This window comes from Parambassis ranga, chromosome 9, assembly GCF_900634625.1.
Source record: "Parambassis ranga chromosome 9, fParRan2.1, whole genome shotgun sequence".
Taxonomy (NCBI): domain Eukaryota; kingdom Metazoa; phylum Chordata; class Actinopteri; family Ambassidae; genus Parambassis; species Parambassis ranga.
In genome coordinates this window covers 22825039-22847873 of record NC_041030.1, presented here as the reverse complement: position 1 = coordinate 22847873, position 22835 = coordinate 22825039, and the positions used below count along the sequence as shown (strand labels likewise).

The window sequence follows — 22835 nt, the reverse complement described above, 5'->3', positions numbered from 1 at the left end:
CAGAGCTCTGGGTTGTTGCACACACAGAACCAAACAAGAACAACACAAGAACAGGACAACCAACAAGAACAAACAACCACACAGCAACAACGAACAATGCAACAACAACTGGACATGGAATTCACACATTGATATACCCCATGGGCGTTCCTGCCTGCCGGCCAACAGGGGCATCTACCGCCCCCCTGCAGACCCTGGTTCATACAGCAACTAGACCATTAGTGTTTACTGCCAAATAAGGTAAAACTTCAATTCCTCAAATCTCATAGGTTGTGAGTCCAATCTGGGGGTGACCATAAAACTGGGTACTCAGGAGAAAAACACATTCCTTTAGAATCTGGCTTTTATCAGGTCAAAGGTGCTGCTGTCCTTAGTCTGAATTTATGACCATCTCGTACCAACCGGAGCTCTCTCCAGAGAGCAGAAAAACAACTGATCTCATCTGCCACAGCCTGAACTGCAGAAAACAACGTTATATGACATACTATGAAATTACTTATTAATACATTCAGTATCCTCAAATTACTTTGATTTTCTATAAAATTTCCTAACACATAAACACTTATGAAAATCACATTATTAAGCGATAAACACATATAAACATGAATACTTATATATCTGAACACACTGCATGTTAACACCATGCAGAATAAATTCTTTCACCCAACAATTCCCTCTTTTGAGCTCTTATAAGAGCTCACAACAAATCTTCCTCGTCGTCACCTGGCACGGGCACCTCTGCTGCCAGCAGAGGCATCTGATATGAAGGAGAATGAAAACCTGAATCCTTCTTTTCAATTGCTGACACAATTAACCTGTAACCTAAACAGTGCACACAGGGAATATAACAACAACAACCACATGTAGTCAAAATACCCAAGAATGCTGCAAAAGAAGTGATTAGTGACATACCATACTACCACCTTCCAGGGTCCCAGCACCCTAATCAGCCAGTCGTCCAGGGGGTTATCTATCCCTGAGTGCTCATGCAACATACTGGAAAGAGTTCTCAAACCTTCTAAAGCTTTAGTGACCTTACCGTCGGGAGCAGTGTTATTGGGAATGAAAGTACAACACATTTCATCAAACATAGCACATACACCTCCTTTCTCTGCCAATAACATATCCAAAGTCATCCGAAATCAAATCCCCATGCATCGTCTGGATATAATGGGGCAGGTTCAGTGTACAGGTGGGGCCTCGCTGATGCACAGGCAACACAACCTGACATATTTTGCTCCCTCACCTGTTTTACCATCCATCTGAACCAAATATTACCATCCTCATATCCAGTAGATAACATTAATACATCGAACGGGGTGAGTTTAGTGTAATCATGGACTACAATGTCGGGTTAGGAGTCCCAACATTGGCCAGGCACTCCGGAAGATTTAACATAAGGGTTGTGGTCCAGGCCAGTAATTGATAACATAATAGGATTCTGCATGCAGCTCCAATCTCTTTGTATATGGAAATACCCACTGAACAAGATCCGCCCGCCTGAGGTGGTTTTAGCTTTTTTAGGTGCCCAATTTGTGTGCTGCCACCCCAATCCACAAACATAGACGCCATACTGTCTCCACGACACATTATGTCCCCCGCAGTTGATTACTGCGCACAAATCAAAGATAAAAGAGAACTCTGAACCCTTATAGTAGTCTAACTCTATACCTCCCCTGTTTCTCACACATACATCTCCTCCTGTCCCTGGTGCTCTCCTCACCCTGCGTGTGCTGGGCCCTGGATTTGACTTACCATTGGATCCTGGAAAACTGACAAAATAATTATGTTCACACAAAAATAAAGTCAAAGATACAATAACTACTGACATGAAAACACAAGCTCCCAACACCCTCCAGTTACCCCACAGTCCCATCTTGTCAGCCGGAGTTTTCTTGGTAACAGGACCTCGAACCTCTGCTCCTGAAACTTTAGACCTTCCTTTCGACAGCTGACCTTACTGATGACTGTGGTTCGTCTCCTGGTGGGGTGATGCGCTTAACTTCGCCTATCACCCTTAGTTGGAGTGATGCGCTTAACTTCGCCTATCACTCTTAGTCCCACGCTGATCCTGATGATTGCTCATGTATGTTTATTCACCGTCTCATCCTCTTCAACCAAGTAGGGTAGACTACCTACTGGTCACACTCTTGGTTTCAGGGGATTATTCTGCCCCTTTCATTTTCTCCTCCTCCTGCTGCTGCTGGATGTCGCTCAGCGTTCTCCCTGGTTCTGTAGCTGGGGTGCACTGGCTCCAGTGATACCAGGTGTCTCCTTTGCCTTTCAGCCGCACAGCATGGGATGTCCTCCGTACCACCTGATATGGTCCCGTCCACCTAGGCTCCGACCACTTTCTCTTTATCACCTTCAGGAGGACCCACTCGGCTGTGTGTGGCTCCTTCTGGACTCTCCATCTCTCCTTTCTCCTTTAATACAAATACTAACACCAAAGCTTTAAATTCATTATATTATGGTTTATATTAATACCATACTGCATGCTTCTTCAGTCTCAGCCGGCCAGCTGGTCCAGGAAACTGTCGACCTGTAAGAAGCTCATAGGGTGTACATTATATGGTGTTATTACCAGAACATCAATACAATAGATAATACTTGAACCCATATAAATTTGGTCTGTGCACAGATTTTAGCCAATTTTTGTTTTAGGTTGTAGTTTCATCCTTTCCACTTTTCCCTGTAACTATGATTGATATACTGCACCATACCTATGTTTTAGGCCTAAAGTCTGCTCTACCTTTTCCAGGTCTAAACTCTTAAAATGAGATCCATTCTGGGAATCCATGCTGTGGAATGTAATAGTTAATCAAACAGTTTATTGTCCGGTTTAAAACTCAAATACATTAATACCTGTCTCACCCTCTTTTTTCTGAAACAGAACACCATTCACAGCTCCACCTGTTTCAGAAACATCAAGATAAAATGGGACTAAGTGATCTAGGAGAACCAGATCGGTATGGAAGTTGAGACAATGAAAGAGACAAGAGTACAGGAGGCACAGAACCTACATCAGTAAATGATGAAGACCAGATGTTATGTGGTAGTGTGGCTAACATCTCCTGAGCCTTATTATGCCTCTACTGTATGAATGGCAACCTAATAAGCTTTAAAGGATGAAGAATTCTAAACACCTATCCTCTGTGCCTATTTATTAGAAATAGCTTTACATTTCCTAACCATGGAGCCTAATTCTTTAATATTATGTGTGGTACAATTACTAAGCAAACAAGTGGCACACTATCATCTGCCATTTTGAGCCATTTAAAAACTGTTCTGGTGTTAACTATACGTCAGCAGCTACTCCCTCCTCAGTCACAAACAATTTATCTGCTGTGATGGACCAATGTAGTCCCTCTCATTAGGAGGTAGAACCTCTCCTGATAGAAGAGATCCTCACACCTGTCATAGAAGAGAATAACCTACAGGGATCAGTGGACAGCCTATAGAGTCAGAAAGACATTATCCAGGGTTTCCACAGCTGGAATAGACTGAGGAGACCGCCCCCTTAAGGAGACTCAGGTAAAAACGAGTCCAGCAGATATCTTCACAAGACATCTGTATCATAGTGGTTCTCATCAGCCACTGTCCAGCTACTCCAACACTCTGGGAGCATAAAAAGTCTGTCCAGTAAGAAAAGTCACTATTAATCCATCTGGGGAGCACATAATGGAGGTTCCAGTTTTGATCAACAAGTCTCTGCTCATCAAATTCACTGGTGATGAGCTGGAGCAAATGAAACAATGTCTGTGGTGCTGCTAACACAGTTTCACAAGTTCTGTGAATGGCAAAGGTTTCCCAAAAGAAGCCAACCGACGAAACGATGTGAGATGCCGGTGTGATCTTTGACAGCCATTTCCCTGGGGAGGATACCAGGGAGCCCCTTGAGGTCACTGACGGGGCTGCTTGTAGTGACAGTCTCTTTCCCAGTGGCCAGGTTTTCCACAATAGAAGCAGTCACCTCCACTCAAACCGCTGTATCCACCCTTTCCATGCCCCCCTCCCCTACGGCCACCCTCTTTTCCCCTCCAGTTACCTCCTCTATGATATTGACCCCACCCACCTTGATAGTGGGGGCGGGTGACCCAAGATGGGGTTAAATACATATCAAGATTTCCCACAACTGGGGACTGTGGCTGAGGTGGGGGAGCAGGCTGAGGCTGAACCACCCTCTGTGATGCAGGGGTGTATTTCTTCATTTTCCTCTGATATGCTGCTTTCTTTCTAGCTTGAGCTAACTGCAGCTTTAATAATTGTGTCTGCAGCCTTTTCATCTCCATGGTCTCTGTGTCTGTGTGTAAATTCATATGGTGTACAACATGTCTCTCCCAAGCAACAGAATCACTTCCTGGTAAATCAGGGTCATTTTTCAGGGCCTGCTGAAGCAACAGGGGAAGCCCCTCCTCTGTTGCCTGTCTGTACCAGTGCTGCTGGGCACCAGGTTGACTAGAGTTCACTCCTGTCTGTCTGTCTGTTACTCGCCCCCTCCCATCAGGGACAGTCATGATGGGGTACATCCCAGGAAGTGGGGTCTGAGGCGAAGCAGAAGCTACAGCAGAGGCTGGTGAATAGGGAGGACGGTATCTCCGCCCCCTGAGTTCCCTCGCTCTCTACTTCCTGTTTAATGTCAGTGGTACTACCAGACTCCTCACAATCATCGTCTATGCAGCACAGATATGCCTGATATAGAATCTTACGTCTCTCCTCATCAGCCTGCACTGCCTCCTTCAACTCAACTGTCTCTAACACTAATAATCTAATAATCTCCTCCTCTCTCTCTCTCTCTAGTTTAACTTTATTCTCCGCTGTTGCAATCACACTTTTTTATCAGCTTTTTATCATCTCCTTTCACTCCCTGCTCTGTCATTGCTGTACACACTGCTGCTTCCATCTCAGCTGCAGCCTTCTGTTGTCCCTCTGGTCCTGCCTGTCTGCAGCAACGGCTCAACATCTTACTCATCTGTTCATCAATTGTCTTCCACGTAGACATGATTACCACTCACCAAATCCTTCTTGCGTACCTGCTGTATGTTAAAAATGTACCTTCTATATGTGCCTTATTCTATCCCTCACTGTGACTCTGGCAACAGAGTCACACACCTTCACTTAAACACACTTTCACACACACACACACACAGACACTCATTCAACCTGCAACACACACACTTAGGCCTACACACACACACTCACTTCTCCGACGGCACGGAGTAAACACCTTTCCTCGACGGCGCGAGGTCAAAACAATTAAACACAATTTTCAATACATAAAACACAACTTAAACAATAGGCTATATATTTTCTTCTCTTTTCTCTTTTCTCGTGATCCTTTTTTTTGTCTTTATTATTTTGTGATCACTGTGACACTTTTCCTCTGTGTGACCCTTTTTTTTTTATTTTTTAAGCTTTAGGCGGTCATCACTGTCGTTTCAGGGGTCATCAAATCCCACGGGCTTTCAACCGAGCTTTATCTATATTTGCGTCCAAATATAGCGGGGGATGCCACTCCCAATGACATAACGCTCATTCACGTTATTGTATTAACCCTTTTTTTATTCTTTTTATTTTTAATTGGTTAATATCTCTCTCAGTGTCACTTTTCCTTTTTCTCTTTTACTTCATCTCATTTTCTCTTTTACTTCATCTCATTTTCTTTTACTTCATCTCATTTTACTTCACTTATTAAGACTTACAATCTGCCTCTTACAATTTGAACTCTAAAACACCGTACCCATCCCAGTGACTACTTAATTTAGATTGTCCAATGTGCAGAATTTTGATTAAACAGGTATCTGCTTACCTTGTTATTATTGGCCAGCCAGTAGTCACTCCGTCAGGCAAGATGTCATTTGACCCACACTCCTTTCGGGTCCCTGTTCGGGCGCCAAATTGTCGGGGTGAAAATCCCCTTGTTTCCTTCTGATCACCCCCTGAATTAGTTTGTAAGGAAGGAGCGGATAAATTCTGGTCTCAAAATTATAATTTATTAAACAATGAGGCAAATTCTGAGTCGCAGAGCTCTGGGTTGTTGCACACACAGAACCAAACAAGAACAACACAAGAACAGGACAACCAACAAGAACAAACAACCACACAGCAACAACGAACAATGCAACAACAACTGGACATGGAATTCACACATTGATATACCCCATGGGCGTTCCTGCCTGCCGGCCCACAGGGGCATCTACCGCCCCCCTGCAGACCCTGGTTCATACAGCAACTAGACCATTAGTGTTTACTGCCAAATAAGGTAAAACTTCAATTCCTCAAATCTCATAGGTTGTGAGTCCAATCTGGGGGTGACCATAAAACTGGGTACTCAGGAGAAAAACACATTCCTTTAGAATCTGGCTTTTATCAGGTCAAAGGTGCTGCTGTCCTTAGTCTGAATTTATGACCATCTCGTACCAACCGGAGCTCTCTCCAGAGAGCAGAAAAACAACTGATCTCATCTGCCACAGCCTGAACTGCAGAAAACAACGTTATATGACATACTATGAAATTACTTATTAATACATTCAGTATCCTCAAATTACTTTGATTTTCTATAAAATTTCCTAACACATAAACACTTATGAAAATCACATTATTAAGCGATAAACACATATAAACATGAATACTTATATATCTGAACACACTGCATGTTAACACCATGCAGAATAAATTCTTTCACCCAACAGTGTCTGTGTGTGTCTGTGTGTGTGTGTGTGTCTCTGTGTGTCTCTGTGTGTAATGTTTGATTTTCAGGTAAAATCAGCTTTCGGCTCAGAATAAATCATGTTCGCTTCCTCTCAGTGTAGAATTGAACATGTGTTTGTGTGTTTTTTAGCTGACGATCAGTTTCATAAACATTCACACTCATATGTAAATCAGCTGTTCCACTGACAAAGGCTTCAGTCAGCAGAGTGTCAGTGGATTCACGGCTACAGCTGAACAATGCAGGCTATTGTACCACTGTGTGTGTGTGAGTGTGTGTGTGTGTGTCTGTGTGTGTGTGTGTGTGTGTGTGTGTCTGTGTGTGTGTCTGTGAGTGTGTCTGTGAGTGTGTGTGAGTGTGTGTCTGTGAGTGTGTGTGTGTCTGTGTCTGTGTCTGTGAGTGGTTGTGTGAGTGTGTGTGTGAGTGTGTCTGTGTCTGTGTCTGTGTCTGTGAGTGTGTGTGTGAGTGTGTGTGTGAGTGTGTGTGTGTGTGTGTTGTCCTCTGATAATAAGACCTCCTCAGCAGCTACTGTCTTGAAGCAGGGGAGGATGTGAGGCACGCAGTCCAAGTTACACACACACTGTCTCTCTGTCTCTCTCTCACACACACAGAGTTGTGTAGACATTTGGAGGCCTGGGACTGACGGGCTGTCAGATGTCTGTCTGCTCTGCTGTGCAGCACATGCAGTCAGTGTTCAGCATTGAACAGAAGCTCTGGATTCTGGACCATTGCTTCCTCCTAATCAGGGCTGGCTTGTTAAGCGTCCTTGAAGTGGTCATCCTCGGTTTTTATGAATATTAATTAGTCCGGCTCCTCAGGAACACAAACTAAAGCCGTGCTTGTTGCAGGCTGTGTTCATTTCTGCTGTAAACATGGCGGTCGGTGGGAATTGACTCACTTTTGGGCCCAGCCTCGTGTGGTCACTCATGGAACTGCAGTTTTCTCTTAATTATTCGGCACCCGGTGTTGTTGCTTGTTTGTTTCCTCTCTGAACATATAAGGATAATTTGGAAACAAAGCAGGAAAAGTAGGAAGTCTGCTCATCTGTGATGTATTCGAGGGTTCAGCGGTGCAGCCGTTATTTCCCCAGCATTACATCTGATTCAGATGGACGGACCGTAACAAAGCAGAATCGATGTGAATGACACGTTAGACACTTCAGAGGAATGAGATACAGCCATCCGAGCGTGTGTCTGCCGCGGCGTGCTGATGAGCCCCGCCATGGTGGGTGGTAAGCTCAATCATGCAAACATATTGGCTGTCTCTCATCTCAGCCAACCAATTAAGCTGCCATATTTGACAAGGAAAAGGGGGATTATGGGTAGGCGGCCGGGAGAAGGAGGTGGGTGGTGACGAGCTGTCAGAGTGGCGGTTTTTGGCTGACGGTGTCATGACTTTAAAAAGTCCTTGCTGTGACACTGAGATCCTCCCAAAGAGTAAATGTTTTCTGACACACACAGACACACACACACACACACACTGATGCACGCACGCACACACACACACACACAGTGTTGCTGGCTCAGGTAGATCAGCAGCCTGCCAGCCGCTTCATGCAGTGTGTACACAAACCCCGGATGCAGCTGACAGCTCTCTGAAAGAATCCAGAGTGGAGTAATTATAAACACACACACACACTTTGGGGTAAACACACTATAAAGGCAGGTCACACACACACACACGCTCCTCACAGCAGACACCAAAGGCTGCACCGGGAGCCTGTTTCAGGGCAGCTGCTGTGTGGTGTGGAGGGTCCGAGGCCGTGATGGGGGGGTGAAGGATGTCCCTGTGTAGCCTGTGTCTCATGGGATGTTGGTGAATCAGAAAGCTGTTCAATGCTAACATTAGCTGGTGGACTTCAGGAAGCACCAGACACTCCCAAACCCGGTCAGCATCAAGGGTACCAACGTGGACATTGTGGACAGCTACAAATACCTGGGTGTCCACATTGACCACAAACTGGACTGGTCCACAAACGCAGAGGCAATATACAGGAAGGGACAGAGTCGCCTGTATCTACTGAGGAGACTCAGGTCCTTTAACGTCTGCCAGACCATGCTGCAGATGTTTTACCACTCGGTGGTCTCCAGCGTCATCTTCTACGCTGTAGTGTGCTGGGGCAGCAGGATGAAGACGGCCGACACCAACAGACTCAACAAGCTCATTAGGAAGGCTGGCTCGGTGCTGGGAGTGGAGCTGGAGTCTGTGGTGGAGGTGACAGAGAGGAGGATACTGAGGAAACTCCTCAGTATCCGTAACAACACGTCTCACCCCCTGCACGACACACTGCTGTCCTACAGGAGCACATTCAGCGGTAGACTGAGACTACGAGGAGCAGCACAGAACGCCACAGGAGGTCCTTCCTGCCAGTGGCCATCAGACTGTATAACTCCTCCCCTTTCTGTAGGAGAGGAGCTGGATGATCATGTCAGGCATCACTGTCATTCCCTCCACTTGTCTATATTATGCTTACTTAGCACCTTACATCTCCATATTGTATCCATGTATCATATATTGTGCTCATACTGCGTACTGTACTCTGATTTTGGATTATAGTGACACTTATACTCTTATACTGTACTTAACTGCATTTAATGTAACTTGATACCTCTGGCACAAGAATTTCCTTCGGGATTAATAAAGTTTTATCTTATCTTATCTTATCTTATCTTATCTTATCTTAACACATAAGAGAGCTACAAGGATATAATATAACTAAACTGACAAACTACAGCCTTGTTCTGAGAGGGTGTGCAGAACCTCAGAGTTACTGAGTTACCCTGTCCTTGAATGAGCTTGTGTTTGATTATCTGAGGTCTTAAAATGAGGCGGTTCTGAAGCCTCGGGCTGGCGTGTGTCCCCCTGGATCGGGCTCTGCGCTGGCACCGTCTGGGGCGTCGAAGCGTAGCTGAGCGTTGCATTTCTTTTACTGGCAGAGCTGACTTGACGTTCTTGAGAATCAGATTCCAAAAGTGCCAGCACAGAGCGGGAACAGGACCCAGCCGAGCGGCAGCAGGACGACGGAGCTGGCTCCAGTTCAGACGCTGCTGGTAAAGGTGCACAGGCTGTGACTGGTGCAGCGGGAGAGGAGGCACGGCCCGAGGGCCAGCTCCTTCTGGCCTTCATGGCTTTTTATTTTTGGTTTGTGGTGAAACTGTAACCTGCTTCCTGTGTGTCCTTTCAGAGTGTCATCCCTCCTGCTGGCACTGCACTGGGCCGTCTGCAGACAACTGCACAGCCTGCCCCTCCCCATCCAGCCTGCACGAGGGCCGCTGTGTCCCTGCCTGCCCACAAGGCTTCTTTATCCAGGACGACCAGTGCCAAGGTGAGAGCACACACTCACATGATCACTGTGAAACAGCCTTTAAAGCAGTGAGGACTGGACCGAGTGTCCAGAAAGGTTCCAGGTCCAGAATCCTGTGTGAGATCTGCACGCACTCAGTGGGGCTGTGTGGCTGTGATCCTCAGAATCACAGCAGGTAATTGACCCCCACCTCCTTAATAAAAATCCATTTCCTCTAATCGCCCACTCATCACCTCCTCTGGGTGCACTGTCACTGACCTCATTCGAGGCAGGGCGACCCGTCCTGTGTCTGTGGAGCGGCTCGGTCAGCAGGTCGTCTTCAGCAGGATGAGTTCTATTATTTATCTGACGAAAACAAAAACATCTCCACGTCTGGTACCAGGTTTAAATCTCTGTCTGCTCCCTCAGGGCTGGATTCTAAAGTTCTTTAAAGGTGTTTCATTGAATAACTGTGTGATAAAACTGCTTCTTATGAGATCAGCACAGCACTGAGCGCTGGGTTAAAGCCTCCTCACACATGGTTCTGACACCTTTACATTAAGGGCTTCATTCAGACAGCAGCCACCATCCATATCCAGCAGCTCCTTTCTCCACCTGCTCCCTGTGACCCCTCCTCCTCCTCCTGTTATTTCATGCTGATGACCTGTAGGTGACCGATGTTTCTTCCCTCAGCTTGCCATCCGTCCTGTCAGACCTGCTCCGGCCCCTCTCAGGCCGACTGCACCGCCTGCCCCCCGCTGGCCTCGCTGCAGAGCGGCTACTGCAGGACGAGCTGCCAGGAGGGAACCTTCCTGAACGCCGGCACTGGAGAGTGCCTCGGTGAGTCAGACTGTGTGTCTGTGTGTTTGTAAAGCTTCCATGCACTTGTGGTTTTTTGCCTGACTGGCCCCCGCGGGGAACAGGTCACCCTGGCAGAGATGCTGCTGCGCTCCACCCGCTGAGCTGCTCCACAAACATTTATTATTCACCACACATGCCAACCATTTCTGAAGAACAGATGTTAGATTGATACGTTTCAATCTCTGCCTCACTCTGCGCGCCCTGTTTGCTCGTGTCTTCACTGAAACATGGGACTCACATCATTTCTCTGTTCAAAGAGAAAGACTAGCTGGAGGCTCCGTGTGTTATCTGTTCTAAAGGGATTTTCATTCATTGTTAGGTTAGGATGTGTAACCCTGTTTACTCCGATCCTGACCACAGGCCAGGTTCATGGACTTTAAAATACAAATCAAGGAGCTCCAGGTGTCCAATCTGCTGCCTGCAAATAAATATGAGTAAATTCAGCAGGCAGCTGAGGCTCATGGGTAATGTAGTGTTTACAGTCCAACACCAAACTAATCAAAACAGTGACACGAATTAAATGTTTAAACCCCAGCCTGACAGCCATCATGTCCGTGTGTGTCTGTGTGTGTCTGTGTGTGTCTGTGTCTGTGTGTGTGTAGCTCCTGCTGTCCTCTTCCATCTTGCTGCATAATGAAATGAGTGAGGATCAGACGCAGACATGTTACAGTGAGGGAAGCATGGTGCAGAGAGGGGGGGGGCACTTTTAATGACTGTTTGTGATGACACAAGCAGACTTTCACACACACACACACACACACACACACACAGATATCAGCAGACACACTCCACTGGGTCTCACAGTGGATTTTGTGGGTCTCATAGTGGAGCAGATAAACATGGTTAAACACACAACGTGATCACAAGTGGGTCAAGCTCAGCCAAACAGTACTTAACCAAAGATGGCTGGTGGCACGTATGGGCCACAGAAACACTGGTGTCATCATTTCTGCACACAGATACACACACAGGACACACACAGATACACACACACACAAAGCCCCCTCCTGAACTGTAGTTTTCTTACAGATTTAATTTTGCTTTATTTTCCTCTTCTTTTTTGCCACACACACACACGGACATACACACACAGAGAGACACACACACAGACACACAGACACACACCCCTCAGATTACCTCCACCCAGCCAGTGGTATCATGGCTGTGAAGGCGATGGTGCTTCCTCTCTCTCCATCAGAGATGGTCCGCCTCGTCCTCATGTCTGTGTCTTCCTGTCTCTCTTCAGGAAGTTGGAGCCACCCACACTCACTGAGGACACAGTTTAACGTCTGTCTTGTTTAATGTTGGTGATTACTCATGGAATAACTGTGGTTGGTCTCCAGCATGTAGATGTGTGTAAAGCAGCTTCAGGCGTTTCCATGATTTTGATATTTTCTATTGATAATACAGAAAACCCAGAAGTGATGGCGTGCCTGTAGAGTCAGCAGCAGTGTGCTGTGTTTCTATGGTGATACAGCGGTGTTGTGATCTGTTGTGCAGCTCTATTTTAAGCCTGTATGTTGTTGAGCTCCAGCACAGCTGTGACGTCTTGAAGCTGTGAGCTGCGAGTGGAGGGAGTCCAGGACTGTTCAGAGCTCCGGTCTCTGCTCGTCAGCATGTTCTTCAGAAGAGAGAGACTTAGAAACAAAAGCCTGACCTGAACTCTCCATAAGATGGTTCAGTTTTTGATTCAACATCTTCGGAGAATGTGTAACTGATTAGCCCTAGAAGCAGACCCTCCACCTCCATGGTAATGTTTGTCACACTGAGGTGTTGGTGTCACTTAGAGCTACATCATCCAGCTTCTCTGACAGTCCCACTGCTCATTTGTGAGACAAAGCGTTGGCCAGAAATAAACGTGTCACATTTCCTCATAGTAAAACTCAGTTAGAGCCGAGCGTCCAGCTGCTGAATCACAGCACAGACACCAGGTCTTCATAATGAGGCCTGTAGCAGACACACGTGTGAGAGGATCCCAGCATGACGCACAGCTGATGGCCGATCCCACTCCGTGCACAGAGCACAGAGGTCAGGTGACAAACATGGCCGCCGTCCTGTGTGCTGACAGGAGGCTGGAACATGCAGGGACTCTGTTTTAGTCACGGTTCTGGGAGCTGAAGACGTGACTTGATGAGTCTGTGCAGCACTTAAAAACACAAACACAGCAGAGAGTCTCATTCATTTAATAAGACGGCCGATCGTTCTCTCCCCATGATCACAAAGCTTTCATGGCTCTTTCAGTGAGGACTCAGTGACACTGACGACTGGAGCTGATTAAAGCCGGTTTGTGCTGCAGTTTGTTTGTATCTTCAGTGAGATTATTGCTCACGTGACGTGAGCAGAACTCTTCTCCTGTGTGTGTGCTGTGATCCAGAGCTCGGCAGGAACAGTGGAACTTTTTTGTGGAACTTCATTAACAGCTGCGTGTCTGGGTCGACGTGTCTGGACAGGTTGAAGTCAGGACCACACAGAGTCTCTGTCTCTTCCCTGTGCATCTGAAGGTGACGGCCCGCTGGTTTTCTGACAGGGACTTGCTCCGTTTCACTTTGAAGGCTCTGATTAAAAACACTCCTGTTCTGTGGCTTGCAGGAGCAGGAAGTGCGGTGTAGTAGATCCAGCTCACAGAGTCTGTGTGTGACACCTTCATCCAGCATAGTTTTTTATCTGCTTCAGGAATGCGAACTGTTCCATAAAGAGGGACTCTGCAGACACAGATCAATACCACTTTGGTTTTACATTCATGTTGAGTCTCTGCAGTCAGTCAGACACCTGCCTTATCTGCACTGTGGAGCCACTTGTTCAGCGCGCAGAGCCGGATCGGCCGCTCGGAGCTGGCGGGAGGATCGCTGTGTGTTGTTGTTGTTGTGAGCTGATGATGTTGGACCTGCTTCAGAAGCAGAGTGTGACTCACCTGAGCAGATGATTGGAGCTCTCTCCCTGTCAGAGGAGGAGGAGGCAGGAATAAAGTCAGAAACATGAAGAGAGAGGTTTTCACTGCGCGCTCTCAGCGCACTGCCTCCAACAGCAAAGATAAAAACAGTGTGTGTCTCCACTCATCCATGCACACTGGAAGCAGGTGAGGTCTCACAGAAAGCAGTCCCATGAGCAGCTGGTAGCTGAGCACCTCCTCAGTGCTTCACTCTGTCTGTTGTGTGTCTGTTATTGTTCAGTACATCAACCGATCACAGATGTGGACTGGTTTAAGGTGAGTCCTGAGATATCAGACCTGACCTGACCTGCAGAGTTACATGAAGCGTACAGAACAGACCTGTCTGCACCGCCTCACACTGATAATGTAACATAACTGCTAGGGATGTCCAGATCCGACCACGTGACCGGACTCCGATCAGGACTTGGATACATCTGTATTCGGGCTATCAGTGACTCTCTGGTGCACTGTCTAAGGGGTCTGATTGTTTCTTTGGGTGGGAGAGGTCCTGGGTTCAAGACTCCGATGGATGAAGTATTTATAGTCTGCGTTTCGGGCAGTTTGAAGCATTGTGCCCGTGGCAGCAAGTACTGGATCAGGACTCGGCAGATACTCAAAATCGACTCAGACTCAGAATAACCTGATGGGGGCGTCCCTAACAGCTACACCAGTGTGCTGTGAACTCTGACAGGGACATAAACGTCCAGCTGGTGATGCACCGCCAGCCTGTGATAAACTCTAAGCAGCATCTCCACTCATGTTCCTGAAACTCTGAGAGTAAACTGCTCCCCTCTCTGCTCCGGGCTGACTCCAGTGTCATCTATTATAAACCTGCTCTGTATTGTTATAGAACATAAAGAAAGACTCCATGGAAACAGGAAGCTAAATAAAAACATGGCTGCAGGCAGAGCACCAACTTTTCCTCCTCCAACTCTGCTCCAGTCCTGGGTCTCCTTCATTATTTCTGCTGTTTGCCAGGCCTCCTCTTCCTCATCTTCATCCTCATACTTCATCAGACTTGCTGCAGATCTTTGTTGTACTGAATGTTTGAGCGCCTCTCTGCTTCCTGTCTCTCTTTAATGCCCCCCCCCACCTGTCTGAGTCTCGCCCCCTTCAGGCCCGGGTGTTGTGTTTTCCCCTGTCGATGGTTATCAGCCAGATACCATCGGTGGGAACACCAGGAGGTGTTCCTTTTCACGGGGGTGAGGTGCAGGTCTGTGGGTCTGTGGGCAGCAGGAAGTCGTTATTTATCTGACAGTCTGAATGAAAGCTGTCCTCATCATGAACAAGGTGATACCTGGAGGTCTGCCTCAAGTGGACACTGGAAGAACTGCAGATTTGTATTTTTAACAGGAGCTTCGGTTTGACTTCTTTCATTTTGAGCTGATTCGACTTCACATGTTTGTCTTGTTGTTTGCACTCATTGTTTGTTAGCATGTCAGAGCAGTGTGTGATGTTTATCTGTGTAACACGTGTGTGTCACTCCTGCAGCGTGCAGCTCAGACTGCCAGCGCTGCACGGCGGACCTGCGGACAGGCGTCGGCAGCGTCTGCCTGTGGTGCGGCGTGCCGAGGACGTGGCTGCTGGGCGACCACTGCGTCCACCGCTGTCCTCAGGGACACTTCGGCTGGCACGGCGCCTGCATCGGTAAGTCTGCTCCGCTCTGCTTTGTACAGAAAAGGAGGTCAGAGGTCGGAGCTGTCGCTGAGTACAAAACATGATTAGTCCTTTAAAGCTCCGCCGTTTGTTGCCCGTCTCTAATCTGACCTCTGATGACCTGACGTCAACAACAAGCCGGAAACACAGAGCGCAGAGTGAATGTTCAGAGCCGGCTCTAAAAATACATCACTAACATCACGTGTTGTTTGTGATGCCTCCAAATCCTCGTGTGTCCTCTGAGCTGAGTGTTTGGAGCCTCTGCAGAGGTCAGAGGACCAACAAGGCTTCAGACTGACTGAGAGCTTCCTTTAGATTATCTAGCCCAGAATATCACCTTCATCACCTTCATCACCTGTTCAGCCTCCATTGTCCTCCTCATCCTGAATGTAGTCTGTCAGTCCTCCTCCTAACCAGCCACTGATCCACAGGCTACCTAAACTCCTTCATATTTAACATGCCTTCTCTTCCTCATCCTCCTCTGTCTCGTTAGCTTTATCATATGGTCACCTCTTCATCATCATCCTCATCCTCACCTCCCTCCTCCTGTGGTTCAGCAGCTGAGCAGTAAACTCAGATTTAAATGCAGAGTGAGAACAGGAAGCTTCAGGCTGAGACACAAGCCTCAGGAGTCTCATTTAGCTGAGCACACACACAGACACACACACACACACAGACACACACACACACACAGACACACACACACACAGACAGTGTGGATGCTCATAAACCCAAACACTCTTCCACTGGATGCAGACAGAAGGTTCTATACTTAATGCTTTTATGTATTTTCAGGCGTCACAGTTTCTCTTCCTGGTGTTGTTTCTGAGCTCATGATCAGTGTGCAGGTCCCTGCCTGATGACTGAGGCTCATACATATGGATCTGTGCTTCCTTAAATCAGGGATTTCATTATTGAGTCGAGGAGGCTGATGAACCCGTGTACATTTCTCTGGATGTATTTAAATATTTTAGCCTCATATTTCCGCTCATGGTTTTGTTTCTCTGCTTTAAGTTTCACTTCACTGTTGAATTAAAACTGAACTCGGCGCTCCTTGTTTCCCAGGATGCCACCCTTCATGTGAGACCTGCAGCGGGTCAGGACCTCTCTCCTGCACCTCCTGCCCCCCCAACAGCTTTCTCTTGCCCTCTGGTTTTTGTGCTCCCAGATGTCCCCTCGGTTACTATGACAACGGCCATAGAGTCTGTCAGGGTAAGTCTGAGTGATGACCATCTGTACTGCAGGACGTTTTAAAACGTCCTGGTCTTGATGTGGTTATAATTAGTGGAACGTCATGGTCATGTCATGGTCTCCTGTTGCCTGGATTTCTTGCTCAGTACTCTGTGTTGTGCTGTGTTGTAAGCTGCCTCATGTCACCTTGAAAACACTGAACGTCAGGCTGCCTGAGATTTAAAATAATGCAGCCAACTGTCACAGTGAAGCGCTCCGACTGTGTTCCTCTGCCAAGGCTGCTCCAGCCTCTGAAGCTCGGGCAGAGATCAGACACTGCGGTTCAGAAACAGGCTACAGCAGGTTACTTTAAAGAAGTTCAATACAAGGCAAACAAGGGGTTAAAGGGGCTGGAAGTGCACAGACACAGTGTGATGAGAAGGGCGAGGCAGGAGCGAGAGTAAAATGTGTGTTTGTGTGTTCTCAGACAGTCACTGCTTGTGTGTGATGTCATATCTGCTGGTCCTTTTCGTCTCCGCAGCCTGTGACAGCCAGTGCCTGACGTGCGACGCGGCCGCCGTCTGCACGTCCTGCCGTGACCCGGCCAAGGTGCTGCTGTTCGGAGAGTGCCAGTATGACAGCTGCGCTCATCAGTACTACCTCAACACCACAACCCGCGCCTGCAGAGGTACGCCGCCGTTACCATGACGACCTAACACACCTAAAACTGCAGCGGGGGAGAAACACTGGGCTAATAATGAGGATGTGTGCAGCGCCCGTTATGATCTTCATAAACCGCTCTGCATCCATATTGCATGTAGTGCAGTGTGCTGTGTGGAATTTATGGACTTCATCAATCAAGTGATTAACTGTGGGACCAGATATGCAAATTCATAAACACTGTGTATGCATTGAACTCAATATTACATCATCCTGCGCATGAAGAGGGTGATGGATGAGCCTCATCCCGACCTCACTCTTCATGGATTAATGACCCACTGATCAGCGCACACCTCTTCCTCTCAGGTTCAGTTTGTTTCTCTGAAACCGGTTTAAAAAAGCATCTAAGCTCAGAATGTAAACAGCTCAGCTCTGCCGCCCTGCTGGCGTTTGACAGACATCAGCTTTCACTCCTCAAAAGTCGCCCTGCAGACTCCCTTTATCGCTGATTTGTCTCAGTGTAATGAGGAATCACAGGTCCAAAGGAACCGGTCCCTATGGTAGATCCACCACTTCCCTTTATTGGTTACAGGATTAGCAGCTAAGCTAAATGCTAATGGCTAGATAAACAGTGTGATTTCCTCCGTGACTCCCACAGAGACGCTGTGTTTACCCCCCCCAGCGAGCAGCTACCTGGTTAATCCAGTGAACCCGGCATGAACCCAGACCGTTCAGAGAAAGCCGCTCTGAAGACTGAGCGGAGCTCTGCACGACCTCTGGGAGCTGCTGGTCTCACAGCCACAGAGGAACTTTGTAGAAGTGTCCTGACAGAATCCCAGATGAACCCTGAAGCGTTTCTTTGAACAGTTTCAGTTTGTGGGGAAGTTTTTATTTCACTCTGGGTTCTAGTCTCACACGTACAAAGCTGAAGAACTTCTTCTCCTGGAGACTTTCAGGTCTGAAGGTTCTCCTCCTCCTCTCCTGTATGGATTAGCCTGACATTTCTGTAGGCAGGAGCGAGCTGGCTGCTGAGGGCTGCATCAGACCTGTGTCCTCTGCACGGTGTCCTGAGGCCGACCTGCACTCACACAGAGTGATTCTCTGTCCTGGTTGTGTTTAATTTCATGTCAGTGTTAATGGAGCGCAGCACAAACACAACAGATGTGCGGAGTGTATTAATGCCTGTGTCTGTCTCTGCCTCTCCTCTCTCTCCTGCTCCCAGAGTGTGACTGGAGCTGTAATGCCTGTAAAGGCCCTCTGCGATCCGACTGCCTGCAGTGCATGGAGGGCTACGTGCTGCAGGACGGAGTGTGCACGCAGGGCTGCTCCCTCGGCTCCTATCAGGACGGAGACAGATGCCTCGGTCAGTCCAACAAGACGCAGATAAGCTGACCCACATCCCACACAGCGGGGGCTGCTGTAGCTGCAGCTAAACGTCCTTTACAGGCGGTTTTATCAGAGAACTCCTGAGACTCTGCCGCTGAGGCCCTGACTTCACTCTGCTTTGATGCTGACGCTCTGTGTGGGTTCTGTCTCTCTGCCAGGCTGTGACGAGCACTGTGTGCAGTGTGGAGGTCCTGGGCGGTGCCAGGAGTGCCAGCCTCCCTACGCTGTCCTGCAGGGTCAGTGTGTGCTGGAATGTGGCAGACACCACTTCATGGACGCCTCCTCCAACGTCTGCAAACGTACGGGTTCACAGGCCGTTTTCACTCCAGCCAAAAACCCAAGGAAAGAAGCAGCTTTGTTAAAAAGCCCTGTTCTCCTCCCGCAGCCTGCTCCTCTGACTGCGTGCTGTGTGCCGGGGTTGGACTCTGCAGAGTTTGTCGTGATCGGACCTTCCTGATGGAGGGATACTGCACCCCCAGCTGTGGACATGGGTACTACGCCAACCAGAAGACCAGGACCTGCCATGGTACATGTGACTCAGCCGTTACTCAGTGTGCATGTTGCCCACCTGTCTCCAGCCACTTTAGTCTCCAACAACATGAGGTGTGCACAGAACACGTGCGAACCCAAACCATCAGCAGATCCTCCTGAAACAGAATGAAACACAAATATTATCCTGAGCCTCTTATGTATCAAGGACACAGTCTAACCATGATGAAGAGTTTTGTGTATCTCGTTTCTGACAGGTTAGGTAATGACCTGTCCGTCACACACATTCCATATTTAGAAATAATCTCTGTGTGACATCTCTGTCAAACAGGGTGTTTGAAGGAGCAGGTGTTTCTGTGAACATGTTATCATGACAGAATACTGCTCGTCCTGCCTCTCCCCTTTATTCAAGACTACAAATATTAGGATTAGACATTTATTATTTGTTTGTGGAGGATTTTTTTGGGGGAGAATGTGCCAACAGTCGTTTAGCATGTAATGCATTTTCTTGCATGTGGCTAGGGATGGAAAGGGTTAAAATGTCACAAGTGGACTTTTAAAGCAGGTTTCAGACTGAAGCCTGCAGGTGAAGAGTCAGATGTTGCAGCTCGTTCCCTCCTCACTCACACTGACATGGGGCAGTAGTCTTCCTTAGGGACCTGTGCAGCGCTGGCCATCGCCCTCATGTTGTTTCTCTGTTATCTGCGTGTCATCCTGCAGGCTGAGAGCAGGCCGAGAGCAGGCTGAGCAGGCTGAGAGCAGGCTGAGAGCAGGCTGAGAGCAGGCTGAGAGCAGGCTGAGAGCAGGCTGAGAGCAGGCCGAGAGCAGGCTGAGCAGGCTGAGAGCAGGCTGAGCAGGCTGAGAGCAGGCTGAGCAGGCTGAGAGCAGGCTGAGAGCAGGCCGAGAGCAGGCTGAGCAGGCTGAGCAGGCCGAGAGCAGGCTGAGAGCAGACTGAGAGCAGGCTGAGAGCAGGCTGAGAGCAGGCCGAGAGCAGGCTGAGAGCAGGCCGAGAGCAGGCTGAGCAGACTGAGAGCAGGCTGAGAGCAGACTGAGAGCAGGCTGAGAGCAGACTGAGAGCAGGCTGAGAGCAGACTGAGAGCAGGCTGAGAGCAGGCCGAGAGCAGGCCGGGCCGAGCAGGCCGAGAGCAGGCTGAGAGCAGACTGAGAGCAGGCTGAGAGCAGACTGAGAGCAGGCTGAGAGCAGACAGTGGTTCATGAAATGTGACAAAGCATAATTCTTATAGAGAAACATGTCATCATCACTCGGTGTGATAAATGCTTCATTTGTTGTCACTTAATCCACGACTTCATCAGAACAAACAGCAAAGAAGCTGCTTCCTTTTTTATCTTTTCTTTCTTTTTGCCAGCCAACAAAAAGAAAAGTGGAGCCGCTGATGTTTCATGTTTTAAAATATTACACAGCCCAAAGTCTGGGCGTCTGCAGAGCAGAGAGGTAAAGAGACTACAGTGTGTGAAAAGAGCGGATCTCTGAGAAGTTAATTAGCTCAAACTTCTGAAATGCCACGACCAGACCGAGGCGCCTCACTCCTGTCTCACTCCTGTCTCACCCACACACTGTTTTCTTTTTTTAATGTTCATGTCACAACCTCCTGTCACCCACACACACTCCCAGCCAGCTGGAGTCTCATACTCATGCTTCAGTCGTCTGCTCTGTGCTCCTCGGTTTTCTCAGTCCCTTTAATGATTACAGGGTTTTTATGTGTATTTTTCATACGTCCTCTAACCTGAGTTTTTCTGTCCTCCTCCTCAGTGAACGTCCATCCCCCTGCTCTCCAGGTCAACCGGTCCCTGCTGGTTCCCCTGGATGGTTTTGCCCAGCTGCTCCCTGCGCTGCTGCAGGTGAAGGACCCGGACAGTGAGTCCGAGCAGCTCGTCTTCCAGCTGGTTCAGAGCCCGACTAACGGACGGCTGGTCCTGTTCAGAGAGGAGGAGGAGGAGGAGGGAGCGAGAGCTGGTCGAGAACTCAGCAGGGACGACACCTTCACATGGGCGGAGCTGGGACTGGGCAGGGTCCGGTTCAGGCACCAGAAGGATCAAGCCCGGTCAGTAGAAGAAACGTGCATCACAGCGACCTAAAAACCTACAATGTCTAAACTGTTTTACCGTCACAGTTGTGATCGGCCTGAAGGGAGGAAAGACTCACAGGGTCTGACCTTTCCTTTAGAGCACTGGTCTAGTCCTGGAAACCCGAGAAGACCTGTGAGCTGTTCTGGAAAATGGTTTTGACGTTCGTTCTTTTGTTAGTGCGGAGCTGGTTGATGGTTGGAGTCAGATACAGTTATAGGATGTCAGGGTGACAGTGTCTGTGTCACAACCCTCCAAACACCCAGCAGGGCTGCAGGCTGTGAACTCTGCAGGTCAGCTGAGGTGGAGACCCAAACAGATCCTGTGTGTGTGACACACACTCGCTACCAGAACTGGCTGCTAATAACTGTGCGAGCCTCTTTACAGCTGAGCCGGCTGCTCGGCCGCGGGCTGCTGTAAGTCTTTAGGTCTTTGTGTGTGAGCCCAGCATCCTTTCAGCCAATCAGATTATTAAACAGTCAATCCCCCTTTTAACTGGCTCGGCCTTCAAGTGGCGGCGTGCCACTGAATCAGTGACGTATGATCCGCTGCCCGGTTCAGACTCATTAGATTAATGGAAACAGCACAACATAAAAACAAGATTACATCTGTATCACAGCCATATTTCACATTCTGTGGAGGAGGCGATAAAGCCGACATGTGGAGCTGATGCTGAGGACAAACGTCCTGCTCTCACTGCCGTCTGCAGTCCTCTGTGGGGACAGAGCCAGTCAATCATGTCAGGGGTCAGACCGCTGTGGTCCCTGTGGAGAGCACAGGCTCAGAATCCACCGTTCATCTGTCAAGAATCCACGAGACGCAGCACGAGCGTTCACCCTGTCCTCACGGCGTCCATCTTTAATGAGCGTTCACCCTGTCCTCACGGCGTCCATCTTTAATGAGCGTTCACCCTGTCCTCACGGCGTCCATCTTTAATGAGCGTTCACCATGTCCTCACGGCGTCCATCTTTAACGGGCTTTCATTATTCTGTATCTGGAACAAATGCACGTGTAGCCCCCGCAGCCTCAGCTCATCAGCAGACAAACACCTGCTCCGTCATTAGGTCTGAGAAGCCACCTACCCACTCAGGCCCAGGGACTTGTGGGTAATAAGCCTTCGTTCTTAACGATGTGAAAGCTGCAGGCTGAGCGGAGTTATTGGTGGTGATGAGTGTGTGTGAGACGGAGAGAGGTTACTGTGCTCCCTGATAGCTCTGAGGTGATTAGGTCTAATGACTACACACCACGCTGGCCTCACAGGACTCATTTTCCCAGAAACCTCGGAGCTAAATGTTTCATGTTCATTCTGAAAAAGAGACGAGTGCATTTTAACTTTTACCTGAAATTAGCACCTTGTAAAGGATGTTTTTTTTGTTTGCTTCGTCCTCCCGTCCTCCCTTCCTTCCTTCCTTCCTTCCTTCCTTCCTTCCTTCCTTCCTTCCTTCCCTCCTTCCTTCCTTCCTCCCTTCGTCCTTCCTTCCTTCCTTCCTTCCTCCCTTCGTCCTTCCTTCCTTCCTTCCTTCCTTCCTTCCTTCCTCCCTTTGTCTTTCCTTCCTTCCTTCCTTCCTCCCTTCGTCCTTCCTTCCTTCCTTCCTTCCTTCCTTCCT

The 22835-nt window shown here is 48.4% G+C and overlaps 1 protein-coding gene across 9 annotated transcripts in view; it reads left to right on the top strand.

Moving 5' to 3' along the window:
• fras1 (Fraser extracellular matrix complex subunit 1) overlaps positions 1–22835 on the top strand; it is a 379111-nt gene that overhangs the window by 60692 nt on the left and 295584 nt on the right. For 5 of the 9 annotated variants that reach the window (XM_028415291.1, XM_028415288.1, XM_028415289.1 and 2 more), the window contains exons 18-26: positions 9894–10034; positions 10686–10832; positions 15274–15429; positions 16504–16650; positions 17150–17296; positions 18491–18631; positions 18813–18953; positions 19040–19180; positions 20915–21206. The exons of the other annotated variants lie outside the window; for them this stretch is intronic. In XM_028415291.1, the coding sequence (XP_028271092.1) occupies positions 9894–10034; positions 10686–10832; positions 15274–15429; positions 16504–16650; positions 17150–17296; positions 18491–18631; positions 18813–18953; positions 19040–19180; positions 20915–21206 (1453 nt within the window). The remainder of the gene's footprint in view (positions 1–9893; positions 10035–10685; positions 10833–15273; positions 15430–16503; positions 16651–17149; positions 17297–18490; positions 18632–18812; positions 18954–19039; positions 19181–20914; positions 21207–22835) is intronic. 9 annotated transcript variants of the gene reach the window in all.